The 15,191-nt window shown below is 48.7% G+C and overlaps 1 protein-coding gene across 1 annotated transcript; it reads left to right on the top strand.

Moving 5' to 3' along the window:
• Positions 1-2,006: 2,006 nt before the first annotated feature.
• THBD (thrombomodulin) lies at positions 2,007-5,557 on the top strand. The gene has a single exon (XM_004485243.4). It carries the CDS (start codon positions 2,252-2,254, stop codon positions 3,920-3,922), a length of 1,671 nt encoding a protein of 556 aa, XP_004485300.2. The 5' UTR covers positions 2,007-2,251; the 3' UTR covers positions 3,923-5,557.
• The last annotated feature ends 9,634 nt before the right edge of the window (positions 5,558-15,191 follow it).

Raw genomic sequence — 15,191 nt, 5'->3', positions numbered from 1 at the left:
ACATCCACCAAAGATGGTGGTGAATCAGCTAGAACCCATTCATGAAGCTAACCAAGTCTGGGGTGGGGCAAGGCTTAATTTCTGAATGCTCCTCATCCCCTTTTAGGGCTCACTCCATGGGTGTAAGTGGGTCAAGGGAGTTTGCTGCCAGTCTTGAAATTCTTAATTTTTGAACAAGATGCCCCTTATTCTCCCCTCCGCTTCTCTCCCCTCCCCTCCCCCCTCTTCCCTTTCCTTTCCACAAATTGTTATTGTGTTCTGTCCTCTTTCTTATCTCATCCACTCAGAGAATTTCCCCCATTTTCTGAGCTATTTCTGCACCCCAGGGGGTTCCAGCCCATAGGTGAGGGGCCCCACCCCCAGGGCAGGCTGAAACCACAAGTTATATGACCCCTGGCTCAGGGCAGGGCTGGTCTGCCAAGGCAGCCACTTGGATATCAGGCAAGCTCCAGCCCACTCCAGCCCTCCATTCTGGTGTTTTCTTCCTCTCCCCAGAAAGTCAGAGGAGGTGGCATTGGACCATTTGGGGAGCTTCTGACCTCAGCACTCTGGCTTGCTCCTGCCAATTTCCTTTTCCTGGCATTGGGGCAGCATTCCCAGGGCAGCGGAAGCTTAGGGCTTTGGGAGCTTAGGAAAGGATCCTTGCATCTTCCCCCTTTCACTTTCATAGTGTCCAGACTCTGCCATTCGGTCATGGTAGGTCAGTATGGTTCCCCCAGCAGGTGCTTGCTTTTGCATGTGAGGCTGCTATCCTCCCCTGTTCTCTATTAAAATCGGAATTCTGCTGGACCAGGAGGCAAGATGAATCATCCAGGTAATTCACTAAGAGCTTCCCAGGAACCAGGTTTCCCACCCTAGGTCGAAAGCCAGCCTCTGTGTTCCCGGCCCTCTTAACCCTTTTCAGCCCAACACATTTGGGGATCTCCAACTTTCTTGGCTTTGTCTGGAGTTCAACAGCGCCGCCTCCCGGCACTGTGTGGTGGGTGACCGTAGCGGAGAGATGGCCTGGGGTGTTAAGAAAAAGTTTGTCACTCTCAGTGAAGTTTTGGACTCACTCCATCCGCATTCTTGGTAAGTTAACAAGCGGATAAAGTCGAAAGTGGCATACTTCCATCTCCTCCTCTCATCTCCCTCCACCCTGCCGGCCCATCAGGTCCAGCACTCTGCAATACCCTTTGCAGCACAAGTGGCATTTATAAGCACCTCCTTTATCAATCCTCTGGGCCAATGGCTCCCCGCGAACGCCTTTGAGGGGTGCGAGATAGTCCATCCCTCTTTGATCCGGGTGGAAAACAGACCCGACGGGGGCTAACATGCTCCCCACCTATCGACCCCATACGGGGCTCGCCAGAAGTTCGCCTGCCCAGACTTCTGAAACAGAAATAGGACCACAGGGTCCAGAGAAGTGTCCCCCCGCGACTTTCCCACCCGGCTGAGAAGGGGTCTGGCCTCCGTAGGGTGCGCGCAGGGCCTCAGGGGACGCTGGCAGCGCGGGAGGACGCTGGTTTTAGGCCAGAGGTCTCTCCCCATCGCCCGTCGCTGTCCCCATCCCCCGGGGAGAATCCCCTCAATTCGCTGGGGCCAAGCACTCCCCTCGTCCCCTTAGCCAGCCGCCCTGGCCCGCAGCGGGTTCCAGCTCCTTCCGACCGCGTCTTTGAAGAAATTCTCGTCCTCAGCACCCCTTCCCAGAGCCCCGCATGTCCTGGGCATCCCTCCTCCCCCTAATCAAAGTCTTCCTGTCCCTGAGATTCCCTTGTAACTGTGGTGACCACACAGAATGAAAAGAAAGAGGACTGAAAAATGAAGGAGGGACCGAAGATTAAGCAAAGGGGTGGGGACCTGTTCGGGGACTTGCTCGTGGGGCTCCGAGGGGCGAGCTGGGGACCGCGGCTTTGTTGACCCAGGTGCTGCCCTTGGGTGGGGCCTGCACCCGCGGCCCCGCCCGGGACCTCCCAGTGCCCTGCAGAGGTTACTCATCACCGCGAGGTGTTCCCGGGCGCTAGGGAGGCGCACGGTGTCTGCAGAACCCAGTAACCCGAGAACGCAGTCTCAGCCCTTCCCACCAGGCACTTCCTTCCTTTTCCCGAACGTCCAGGGAGGGAGGGCCGTGAGTTTATAAACTCGGGCTGCAGCCGGCCGGCATGTCAGAGGCTGCCTGGCCCGGCTACTTGCGGCGGCCGGACGCCTCCCTGCCCCGCGCCTCTCTGCCCGGGCCGCTCTCTTGGCGCCTGCCCGCGGCGTACCCCGCAGCATGCTCGGGGTCCTGCTCCTCGCTGTGTTGGCCCTCAACGGCCTGGGCCTCCCTGCGGCCCCGCAGCCGCAGCTCCGCGGCAGCCAGTGCATCGAACACGACTGCTTTGCGCTCTTCCGCGGCCCCGCGACCTTCCTGGCCGCCACCCAGGCCTGCGGACGCCTGCGGGGCCACCTGATGACCGTGCGCTCCTCCGTGGCGGCCGATGTCATCTCCCTGCTGCTGAGCGGCGACGGCGGCGGTGGCCCACGCCTCTGGATAGGCCTGCAGCTCCTGCCCGGCTGCCGCAATCCCGGTTCCCTGGGGCCCCTGCGCGGCTTCCAGTGGGTGACGGGCGACAACCACACCAGCTACAGCAGGTGGGCGCGGCCTGACCGCGACGGCGCGCCCCTCTGCGGCCCTCAGTGTGTCGCGGTCTCCACAGCCGGGGCGCCCGTGCCCAGCGAGCCGGTCTGGGAGGAGCTGCCGTGCACCGCGGAGGCGGACGGCTTCCTCTGCGAGTTCCACTTCGCGGCCTCCTGCAGACCTCTGGCGGTGGAGCCCCGCACCGCAGCCGCCGCCAACGTCACCAGCAGTTACAGTACCCCGTTCGGTGCCCGCGGCGCGGACTTCCAGGCGCTGCCAGTGGGCAGCTCCGCCTTCGTGGCGCCGCTCGGCTTGCAGCTGGTGTGCGTGGTGCCGCCGGGGGCGGCCGAGGCCCGCTGGGGCCAGGAGGCGCCCGGCGCCTGGGACTGCAGCGTGGAGAACGGCGGCTGCGAACACACGTGCAACGGGAGCGCGGGGCCACCCAGCTGCCTCTGCCCGGCCGACGCCGCCCTGCTGACAGATGGGCGCTCCTGCTCGGCGTCCGGGGCGCACGCGTGCGAAAATCTCTGTGAACACTTCTGCGTCCGCAGCCCAGACGTGCCTGGCAACTACTCATGCATGTGCGAGACTGGCTACCAACTGGCGGAAGACAGGCACAGGTGCGAGGACGTGGACGACTGCTTGCTGACCCCCAGCCTGTGCCCACAGCGCTGCGTCAACACACAGGGGGGCTTCGAGTGCCAGTGCTTCCCCGACTATGAGCTGGTGAAGGGCGAGTGTGTGGAACGCATGGACCCGTGCTGGGGCAACGACTGCGAGTATCAGTGTGAGCCCCTGGGCAGCACCGACTACCGATGCATCTGCGCTCAGGGCTTTGCGCCTGTGCCCCAAGACCCTCGCAGGTGCCAGTTGTTCTGCAACCAGTCCACGTGTCCGGCCGACTGCGACCCCAACACCCCGGAGAATTGCGAGTGCCCGGAAGGCTTCATCCTGGACGAGGGTTCCGTGTGCTCGGACATCGACGAGTGTGAAAATGACGACTGCCCAGGTTCGTGCCACAACTTCCCTGGCGGCTACCACTGCATCTGCGGGCCCGACACGGCCCTCCCCGGCCAGGCTAGCACCGACTGTTTCCCCAACACCGTAGAGGACACAGGCTCTGGGGAGGTCCCGGCCAGCCCAGAGCCCTTCACTACCCCGAGTCCACCGGCCTCGGCGCGAGTGCATTCGGGTGTGCTTATTGGCATCTCCATTGCTAGCTTGTCCCTGGTGGTGGCACTCTTGGCGCTCCTCTGCCACCTGCGCAAGAAGCAGGGTGCCGGGCGAACCGATCTTGAGTACAAGTGTGGGGCCCCGGCCAAGTAGATGGTAGTGCAGCCGGTGGGAATGGAGCGGACACCCCAGAAACTCTGAGGACCAGGGTGACGGCCTTGCCTCTTCCTGCTGTGTCTCAGCCCCCTGCTCCTGGCCACCTGTTGCCAGCCTCGCTCCCTGGCTATGCAAAAGCACCTTAGCTGGTGTCAGAACTGGAGAAGACCCCTCCTCCCCAGCTTCATTCGCTGACTCCAGGGCACGGTGGCAGAGGGCGATGGAAGGAGCACCATGACCACGGGGTCCCAACTTCCTCCTTGACGACCCTGGACATCGAGACAGAGATGGCAATTCTACATTTAAGACCCAGACTGAAGAGCATTCCCAGGGCCTTATCGCAGGGTTTCAGGTGCAGCGTTATTGAGCTGCAACCTTGGGTGCATGTCATCGGTTTGTAGATGATGACCAAGATATTTATTATTTTTAAAAGTATTTAGGATTTTTTTCCCTACCTGTATGTCTCAGATCCCCAATTTGCATCTCTTTCTCTATCAACCATCTCTCTACTACTTACCTACCCATCCACCCATCATCTATGTCTGTCTGTCTGTGTCTATCTACTTCCACTTGTGAAAGTTGAACTGTCTTGGTAAATTTCTTTCTCATCCTCTGGCATTTTGTGAGGCCAAATCCCATTTCCCCTTATTTCTCCCAGTTCTCCTCTCCCACAGAAATTAAACCCAAGGAGGTTTTTTTTTTTTTTTCATTTTTCTTTAAAAAAAAAGCACAAAAAGCAAAAACAGTGAACCTGGGTTTATCACTATCATTTTTTGTTTGTCTCATGTTGTTATGAATTGGGCTGTAAAGAGTAGTCATTGTTGATAAATAAGCTTCTTAATGCGGTTATCTTTCCTTTATTATAATTATTAGTTATTTTTGAGGGAGTCAAAACCATTGGGATGGTTGCTCCTGGACAACAAAAAATTTTGAGCTGCAGGATTCCTGCCAGTTACCCTTTTGACTCTCACTGCTCCTCTGTTCACTAGAAGGCAAAAGCGGTTAAATAAAGCCGGCTCTATAGGTTAGGTGGGATTTGGAGCTTGGGGGTGGTACCTGAAAGATGCATGGCCAGTGCCTAGCCTTGATCAGGCCCAGGACAATCACTCCCCTCTCAAAGGGGCCTTTGATCTGGGAATGTGGACTCTGGACAGGAAGTAAGGGCCTCCCCTGAGAGCCTCTTAGAAATGCAGAATCCCAGGCTCCACCCTACAAGCTGAACAGGAATCTGTATTTTAATAAGATCTGCAGGGGTTTCCTCTGCCTGATAAAGTTTGAGGAGCACAAGGCAGCTTCCAAATTTCTGGAATACATTGAGTGGATCACTAGTAAGTAGCAGGCCCAGCCAGGCCCTTTATTCACAAGAAACTGAGGAATTTTTTGTTTTATTACTTTGCTTTCTAGTAGAAAAGAGTAGGTACACACCTCTAGACCTTGCTATGCAGAGTGGAGGTGTTAGGGTTCAATTAAGCTAGGACAATGAAATTGTGCTTCAGTGAATGGAATACAAATGTATCATATAATGTGCCTCTTTTGTAATGGCAAAAGTTCTCTACTATTTTGTAGACTCAGTATATTTGTAAATATTTATTTATTTTTTGGAAATAAACGCGAACACAGGCAAAACCCTTACTTATGACTTTACATTTGTAAAAAATAATAATTACAGTGTGCTCTTGGGTTACATGTCTATAATCCTGCCCTCCTCCCCCTTCCTTTTCTGTCATTAAATGGGGCTCACAGACAAGGCAAATGCTGTGAGAGCCAACAAAGGCTGGCCCACACCCCCCACCTGTGAGATCTGATTATGGCACCAGCTCTGATTTTCAAAAATCTTTCCAGATGAGATGTCTTCACTATAGAAGGATTTCAAGCTATCAATGTTGGCAGAAATATTTATTTTTCCTTCTGTAACCATAACAACTTTGTACACTACGAGTTTTGTGTGTGAGTTTAAAAATACATTATGGGATTATTTGTCAGAATGAATTAAAGAAGCAGTCCTTCCTGGGGATGTGTGTCCAGCAAAAGGTTTGACATTATCTGCTCCATGAAATACCCAAAAGAGCCCTGAGGTGTCTCCATGTGTGGCTCAAATTCAAGCACTTGTTTCTAAATCCTAAGATTACATCCAGTATCAAATCATTCTCATTTCTGTTGGTAGATCAGAAACCTTGTCTTTTCAATACTCAGATTTCTAAGCAGGGCTTGGAATGTCCCCATTGAGCAGAAGTTAGAGGAAAACTGAGCTCAGCCAAATATTCATATACTTTTATGCATCTGGACAGTGCTTCCCCATACTCCTCACTTCCCATCATGTGGGAAACTAGCTTCTCTGTTTATCAGATGGCATCTGACCTGAAATTCTCAAAAAAGCTAAGTAACCGGATCTCCTCTCTGAGAAAGACCCCAGGACCAAAGGAACAAGTCAGTTTGCTATAAAAATTATCCCACAGCACTTAGCATCAGGGTTAACCTTATAAAACAGACTCTGTGGTCTCTGCTTTCTGTTCATTTTATTGGAATTCTAGATCTGAGGGAGAATCTCAGGACATTGTCCATGTTTGCTCCCTGGGGGAAGAGGGTGATGGTGGACTTTCTGGTTAAGCCAGACCTAATCCCTTTTCTTGGATTAATTCAACAAATAATTAATTATTGAGCACTTGCTCTGAGCCTGGCGTGATAAAAGGCTCGTGATAAGTCTGTGCCCAGTGAAAATGACTGTGAGGGAGACAGACATAAACCAGTTGTTTGCGCCAAAAGGGTATGTCACTTAGAAACAGTGATAAGTGCTTCCTAAGTGCTGGGAAGTTGTCACAGGTCAGGAGATTGAGATGGGAGGATTGAGAGGGCATCTTTCACACTTAATGCCAGACCTGAAGGAGTAGAGGGAAAAGCATAGCAAGTGAAAGGAACAGCATGTGGGGAAGCTTCTTGGCATGGAGGAGATGAAGTTTGGTAAACAAGAGATGGTGATCTAAAATGAGGCTGAACAGGTGGAAAGAGATACGGGGGGAGGAGAAGTGTAGGCCACTTAGAAGGTGATGAGTTCTATCCTACGTGCAAGTGGGTCACTCAAGGAGTTTTCATAAGAGTGTGCTGGGATTCCAGGCTGGTACTGGAATTGCTTGGGAAGATGACAGCCACTTCTACCAACTCAGTTTCCCTTGTAAGCCCTCAGCAGGGCTAACATGGAATGTGAGGGTCATACACACCTGGATTCGAATTCCAGCCCTGACACCTGGGGTTCACATACCTGTGGGCATCCTGTCATCCCTCTGAGGCTGTAAAATGGGGTTCTTGTGGTGCCACGGGATGTATCATATGGATTACATGAGGGGAGCTAGCACAGTTTCTGGCACACAGTAAGTGCCCAATAAATTTGGTTTTGACTCCAATAAATTACTAACTGCACAAGGGCTAAAGAAAAAGGTTAAAAAGGAATTCAGAATGTCTTGGGGACAAATTTTAGGTTGTGCAGAAAATGCAAAGTGTTCTTTCAAGGCAAGAAGCAGGAATTTGGAAGGGAACTTGCCTACCCTAAAGGAATTTTAGGCAGTGACAGCTTAAGGAAGGAAGTGTTCAGGCAGGGTGAGAAGAGGCTTGTTGCAGCTGTAAAATCCCACTCCAAAGGCTGTGATCTGTTTCTTGTGCTCATGAGTCCCACCAAAGTGGAGGGGTACAGAGACCTTCTCCACAAGCCCAAATGCCCTGCCTGCTTTCTCAGAACCCAGAGGAGAAACAGAAACGTGGTTTTCCCTGGGGAAGTCTCCCCACAGGCAGGACCCCACAACCTCACACAGGGGAGCTGCAGGAGGCATGATCTGGCTGTCACCCACCCTCACCTGCCCACACCCACTCTCACCCTGGGTGCAGCCACATGGGGCCACCTCAGGCTTAGCAATGCTAACAAAACAAAACAAAACAAAACAAAACACAACTGCAGGGTGGTAGAAAAACCAGACAAGGTGGAAGTTAAAGTGCAGGGGTCTTTTGCAACTCTTCATCAGGGAAATTTATGAAAATTTGCTGTAATCCTCATTCTCTGAGGAGAGAGAGAAAACCCTGAGCTCTCAGTGGAGTTGCTTGTTGACTAGGCACTGAAAAAATTGAGCTCTCTAGGCTTGTAGGAAGAGCTGGCTGCTCCGACTGGGTCCAGGAGTTGCGGACTGGGCCCACGTGGGGGCTGATGCCTTTCATTTTATTTCTCTTTTTAAACTGCACTATAATTTGCATACAGTAAAATTCACCCTTTTTTAGTGGGTGGTCCTAGAGTGCTGAGAAGTGCAAGCATTTGCAGAACCACGACGTATCACAGACATACAAAACTTCCTCAGCATACCCAGAAGTTCCTTGTGCTCTGCCCCCTGTATTGTTTTTTTATTTAGTCCATACACCCTGAGCCAGGGCTTTTTTATTTTCAACATTCTTTACGCCCCTGCCCTTTTCCACTCCTTCCCATTTTCCTTGCACCAAGGTCCCAGTGTTCTTATGTTTGAATTCATCAAGATAAACTTTTCTAAGCAAGGACCAGACAGCCCCATCCTCTCAACTTTCAGGTTTTAATTAAACCCAGCTCTTATCTCTTCCAATGCCCAGCTCAATTTGCCTGTGTTCTGGACTTCTGCTGCCAAAAATTTGGACAGCCCACCAGGAGTGTGCAAAGAAACACAAAGGCAAGACAGTAAAACCCCCACGTAACACAATTTCAGGGAGGGAAGAAGAACTTGAGGGGTAAAACAAGTAAGGAAAGAAGGTCTTTGCAAAGGTAAGGATTGTGCTGGCTGCTAGGAGACTATGGTGGCATATAAGTGCATTGTCAGGCTTCTTCCACACGCTTGTGACATTGGTTATGGACAGGGCTTGCCAATGGAAGAACCCCAAGTTCTAACTTTTGGGGACTCCTGTTGTTCTCATTTTAAATGGGTATTCATGATAATAACATCTGTTCAGGGAAAACTGAAGATACAAAGAATAAAAAAATAACCCCTTTTCACATGATCGTCTCTCGCTGGGGTGTACTCCAGATCATTTGAAAACACTTCTCTGACATTTTCAGGCATTTCTTCCTAAAATAATATGGGCAACACCCAATTCTTACTTTCTTTCCCTTTTCAGAACGTATGTCCCAGTTCAGCACTATCTCTTTGTTTTGAGTGGGCCCTTCCTCGTTTTTTTTTTGGTCAGCAGGTTCAGATGTAGGCAAACAACAGATTTCCTCTCACAAGAGAAACTAAATATTGTTTTAACATCAGATTCTAACAGAACCAAAACCCTTTTCAGCCTGTTTTGAAAGTGTGATTGCGAAAGACAAAAGAACACGGAGATGCCTTCACTAAAAGTCACTCCTACTCGAAACAAGGGAGCAAATGCCAAGGGGCTTCAGGATACAGTGAAAACCAGAGGATCAAAACAGGGGTTCTTGGAAATAATGCCACCTTGGCCTCAGATCAGGCATTTCCCTGAATCTCTGCCTGAAATAAATCTTCCTAGGAAACTCCATGACCGATATTACCCTGAGATGGACCATGTGTCTCTTCATTTTAAACATGTGGCAGCTTCTTTCTCTCCTCCAAGTATTGGTTCTGTGTGCTCTCGGGAGGTCGGAAGCTGTGCCTCAAGCTTTTGTTTTGCCTCTTCTGCAAGGAAGAGAAGGCTTTCCAACAGTCCCCTAACTCCTTCCTTCTTCCTCTGCCTCCTGCCTTCATTAAATGAAATTTCTTTGAGACCCCCGTCATCCACAAACTCTTTAGAAATCTTAAGCCTTGTACAATGTCCTTGGAAAAGGAGCACGGGTTTTAATAAACTTGCTTTTTAATGTGGAGATATAAACCAAAAGTGTGACTTTAGGCAACTCTGTCTAGTTTCGACATTTTTTCCTTCGAATGTTATTTGCCCTCCCACTAAGCAGTGGTACTTTAGAAATCCAGGAGGGAAAAGCTGAGGTGGGGACAGGGGGATCTTTGTAAACCTGATGCAAGTCATGGCATCTTTGTGAACCTGTCTGTAAGTTTCCAGAGCACGGAATGTGGTCATCACCAACGTGAATTTAAAAGAAATGGCACAGCCAGTGGTCTTCAGCCCTCGGTAAATGGGAAAGACAGTTGTCCTGCCCCTCTTAGGTCTTTGAAACCTACTCCCCACTGACTAGGGATGAATGAGGCTCGGTGAGGCTTTCCAGTGAGTTCTAAACCCCTGGCCTGGCAGGATGCCACAATCTCTATTCTGTGCCCATGGTAAAATGTGATTAAGAAATCAGTGAAATGACTATGCTTGTGAGCTGATAAACCCAAAATAAGAACAAGGCCTAGAGCAACTTTGTGCCTGGGAATTTCCTTCTGTCAGCCTTCATGTTACTCAAATGTGGCCAGTCTCGAAGCCAAACTCAGCATGTAAATGCAATGCCTTCCCCCCAGCGTGGGACATGACACCCGGGGATGAGCCTCCCTGGCAACGAGGGACCACTATCAACTACCAACTGATGATGCAACTGGAAAATGACCTTATACGGAAGGTTCAATGCGGATCAGCAGAATATCCATGTCTACATAAAATACCATGACTTTAAAATGCTGTTTGACCTAAAGTAAGGGGGAAATGGAAAGGAGAAATGAGTTTATATGGCTACGAGTTTCTAAAAAAGAGTCTGGAGGCTGGCAGAAGGTTTGCCCTCATGCACAACTGAGCAGAGTCAGAGAGACAGATAAAGCAGATACAACCCCCAGATACTGGTTCCTTTGAGGGCTAAAGAGACCCATGGGAGTTATGGTCATGGCCGATGGGGTTAACTACCAGGGCAGATGGCCCCTCTTTGGAAATGGTGTTTATGTGTGATGAATCTGGACTCAGATGGGATCTCCCTTCATAAGACTTTCATGCTAATGTGCTGGAGGTGCAGTTAATGTTGGGGTTTAGGATATATTTAGGGGATTTGAATCTCTGGACTGACAATGTGATAGCCAGATCCTGAGCCTCAACAGACTCCAGCACCTACAATCTGATTTATTGGACTTACCACACTCAGCTAAGATGGAGGTGAAGAAGGACAACCACCACACCATGGAGCCTAGAGTGATTACAACTGAAAATGGGAGGATTGCATCCAGCATCCAGGTGGAATCTGAGCCTCCTCTTGACATAAAGGTGCAATGGACACAACCAATCCAGTGTCCACATAGAAGAGGTGGCATTGGATTGGGAAAAGTGGGCATAATGGACAAAGGGTATGGGGAAAGGCAGGAAGAGATGAGAGGTGGAGGCGTCTTCGGGACATGGAGCTGCCCTGGATGGTGCTTCAGAGGTAATCACCGGACATTGTAAATCCTCACAGGGCCTACTTGATGGAATAGAGGAGAGTATGGGCCATGATGTGAACCAATGTATATGAGGTGCAGAGGTGCCCAAAGATGTACTTACCAAATCCAATGGATGTGTCATGATGATGGGAACGAGTGTTGTTGGGGGGGGGGAGAGGGGGGGTGGGGGGGTGGGGTTGAATGGGACCTCACATATATATTTTTAATGTAATATTATTACAAAGTCAATAAAAAAAAAAAAAAAGAAAAAAAAAAAAAAGAAATCAGTGAATGTAAAATGCTGCTGCCCACGCAGAACAGTTTGGTGGTTCCTCAAAAAGTTAAACAAAGAACTACCATATGACTAGGCAATTCCATTTCTAGGTATATACCCCAAAGAATTGAAAGCGGGCTCCGATACTTGCACATAACTTGCAGCGCTATTTACAATAGCCAAAAGGTGGAAACAACCCAGGGTTCCATCCACAGATGACTAGATAAACAAAACATGGTACGTACATGCAATGAAATATCATGCAACCGTAAAAAGGAATGAAGTTCTGATACATGACAGCATGGGTAAACTCTGAAGACATTATGCTAACTAAAATTAGCCAGATACAGAAGGACAAATATTGTACTATTCCACTTACATGAACTATCTATAAGAGGTGTATTCATAGAGACAGAAAAATAGTTGTTGCTTGGTGGGTACAGATTGTAAATTTTAGAAATTAAAAAAAGAAAGGAAAGAAAGAAATGAGCAAATTGCCCAGGGGACTTCACTCAAACCCCTCCTTCTTGAGAATGGTTTCTGGAGCCCAGGATGCTTCTTTTCAAATCCAGAAGTCAAGAGGGCAGCGGGTTCCTGTGTAAACTGATTGAGTTCTTCCTACCTGAGAGAAGGAGCTTAGGAATGGTATAATAATTGGGAAGCCTCCCTGTACTTTGGGATCTCTCCATTCCAAATTCTTTACTTCCTCATTCTTCCATTTTTGTCCCTCCTCCCATTGGTTGCTTGCTTTTTACAGGGCTACCTAACTTACCTGTGGCCATACTGAGTACTGAGTAGGGAGTAGAAGGCAGGCTTTGGTCCCAGGGGTGTGTATGTCTTCCTAGGCAGTTCCCTGTACTTCCCAGGGTGATTCTGGTCACTTAGGGCAGCTCCACTCTCTGTGGGTAAAGTCCTGAGAATCCTGCCATTTCCACCCCTCCAGGATGCAGTGGGTGAATGTCCATATCTTTTTCTTTTTAAAGAGAGTTAGTTTATTAAGAAATAAGAAAAGAAAAACGGCACACAACTCTAGACATGGTTGCGGGCATGCTACAAGATGAGACATGTAAGTGGGGCCTTAGGTTGGGCCTTTTTGAATCCTTTCCTCCACTTTTCTAATGTTGGGAAGGGGCCTCAGCTGTTTGCTGTTCTGATTGTTGCCCCACCTGTTAGGTCTCAGGAGGTCAATGTGGAGGCCTATTGTTTGGAGTTATCTGGGGCTTCCCCTTGACCACAGAAAGAGTTCCAAATAGGACCTCATGGCCAGGGTCTAGGTGAGGTCTTTCCAGCTTTGTTTTTAGTAACAGAGGGTTCCCAGGCAGGGTCTCACAGCCATGTTCTCTGCTAGGTACCAGCTGTTTTCCCTCTTTACTTATACTAACCTGTCTCAACTACCCCTCAGAGAATTTACACCTTTATTCTTAAGGGGAAGCTGAAGGGCCATGGTCATTCTTCTGTAGCTGCTTCCTGCCGGTTTGGGGAGTAGTCCCTGCCTGGCAGAGTGTAAAACCTTCTAGCTATTCTATTGAGGTTGAGGGAAGACAAGACCAGCACCATGGTTGGAACTGGATGAAATCCCCCTTTGACTAATATCTTATTCTGGAAGGTGTTGATTCTGGAAGAAATAAACTTAGTTAGAATTTAAATTTCATGGTCCTACTAAAAGGATAAAGTAGATGGTGGTAAGCAGGCCCAACAAGGTGGGAAGCCATGACATATTAGACCATGAGAATGATAAAGGCCAGGTGCTGTCAGAAGTTGCATCCTTCCAAAGTTGATGGGAAACAGCATTCTTCCTTGAGTTCTTTTATGCTTTTGGTAAGTTTAGGGAGAGAGTGTGGTACACCTGCTCAGTTAAGGTATAAACTGCCAACCCCAATTTCTGTGACAGTGGTTATACCTAGGACAGCTAGGAGAGGTATGGGGAAGTACTGCCCTAAACATGAACTCACAAAGGTAGTATAGGCAACAACAAGACAAGCACATGGCAAGCAAAATACAGTACATAAAAGAGTCCTTTATTTTATAGGCATGTTCATTAACTACTTGGAAAATGAATTAAGTTTACCAAGACTTCTAGCATGTTTACTATCCTTCTACATATGATCTAGAATAGAAGAGATATTATATTCATCAGGCATATAGTAGAGTACTTATGCAAACTCAGTTTAGAAGTACCATCACAATAGCAAGCATACCGAAGGGTGAGGCTTGATTTGAGGTAACCATCTAATATTACCATCACAATAGCAGGTCTAGGCTAAGTCTACCCCATTACAGCAATTTCAGATATTATCTTTTTGCTGTTTTATAGTAAAGTCATCTATATAATGACCTTAACTTTTAGTTAAAGTTTCTAGTAAGTTTTTACTTCAAAACAAACTGGGCACTCTTAGTAACCTAAGCAACTAAAACCATTTTATTAGTAGCATTACCATGAAGTTTTTTCTGTTTTTCCAGCAGCTGAACTAATTCCACTTGAGATTTCTTTTATACATCAAATCCAATTGCAAGATAGTATTGAACTTTAAAGACTCATTTTTAGGTTACCTTTCACTGTTATCCAATTTGAAACAGACAAACCCTAAATCTGATTTAGGAGTTTTAGGTACACGCAACTGACAAAGTTAAATAAGCAAAGATTAGAACAGAAGAGAGAATATTACACACTTATTTAGCACAGGAAAGGACCTGACTTTCCAGAAACTTTTTAATCTTAATTGATGGCTTATAATAAAGTTTTCTCTTCTATAAGGGAGAAGTTTAGTAAATGGCCTAGATCTTGATTCCCCACTCACCCCCCTTCCTAGGCACAGCTGAGGCTATAGAGGTCCAGAGTGGCAGGTTAGGTCCTGGTAAAGTGGCTCCCATGTTAGTTAAGAATCTTACCTGCCATGTCAAGGGTCACCCAAGGCTTCTCCTGGTTGATGGTTCACACGTGGCTTCAGGCCACTTCTGTCCTCCCCTGGGGCAAGGCCCCAGTGGTCCAGGCCGTGAGGCATGTTGGGGCCAAGGGCCTGCCTCCTCACTTGAAGCAGGTTCCTGCTGAAGCCTGAATTCAGGTAGCCCTGAAGTGATGGTGCCTTTAACGGCGGCAGAAAAGGTGAGCCTATCCCAGACCTCACACCTGCCGCTCCTTACCTTCTCCATCTTGATGGTATGGTCTGGATTGTTGAAAACTGAGATGGCTGTTTCTAAAAGGGAGTTAATGGAAGTTTGGGGGTGCAGGGAAAATTTCTGCAGCTTCTTACAGATATTCAAGGCAGACTGACTAAGAGAGTGAGTTCCTAGGAAGATCTGTCCTCTGGAGTTAGGATGTACCAGAGAGTATTTTTATTGCCTCTACCATTTTCCCTTGAAATCAGGCTGGTTTTTGTTCTGCCTCTGAGTAATTTCCCTGAGCTTATTAAATTTGACCAGTTTCCTAGTGCATTTCCTCATCTCTCTAAGGAGACATGTGGCCACATGGTCTCTGGCCCTCAGATCTACCTGTCCCCTTCTTCCCGTCTTACACAAGATTAACTGGAATTCAGGGTCCCAGGCAGAGGTCACACTTGGCCATACTGCAGTCACATGATATAACAGGAAAAGATGAGCCTCTTCCTTTTTAGACCATCAATAGGCAGGTTGTCCTGATTCCTAAGAAGACAGCCCAATGGGGAGTCTGCTGGAATGCTGGAGAATCTGCACCCTTTGT

This window comes from Dasypus novemcinctus, chromosome 24 (assembly GCF_030445035.2).
Source record: "Dasypus novemcinctus isolate mDasNov1 chromosome 24, mDasNov1.1.hap2, whole genome shotgun sequence".
In the NCBI taxonomy this organism is placed as follows: Eukaryota; Metazoa; Chordata; class Mammalia; order Cingulata; family Dasypodidae; genus Dasypus; species Dasypus novemcinctus.
Note: the sequence above shows the minus strand (reverse complement) of the source record. Positions and strands in the feature narration are given on the sequence as shown.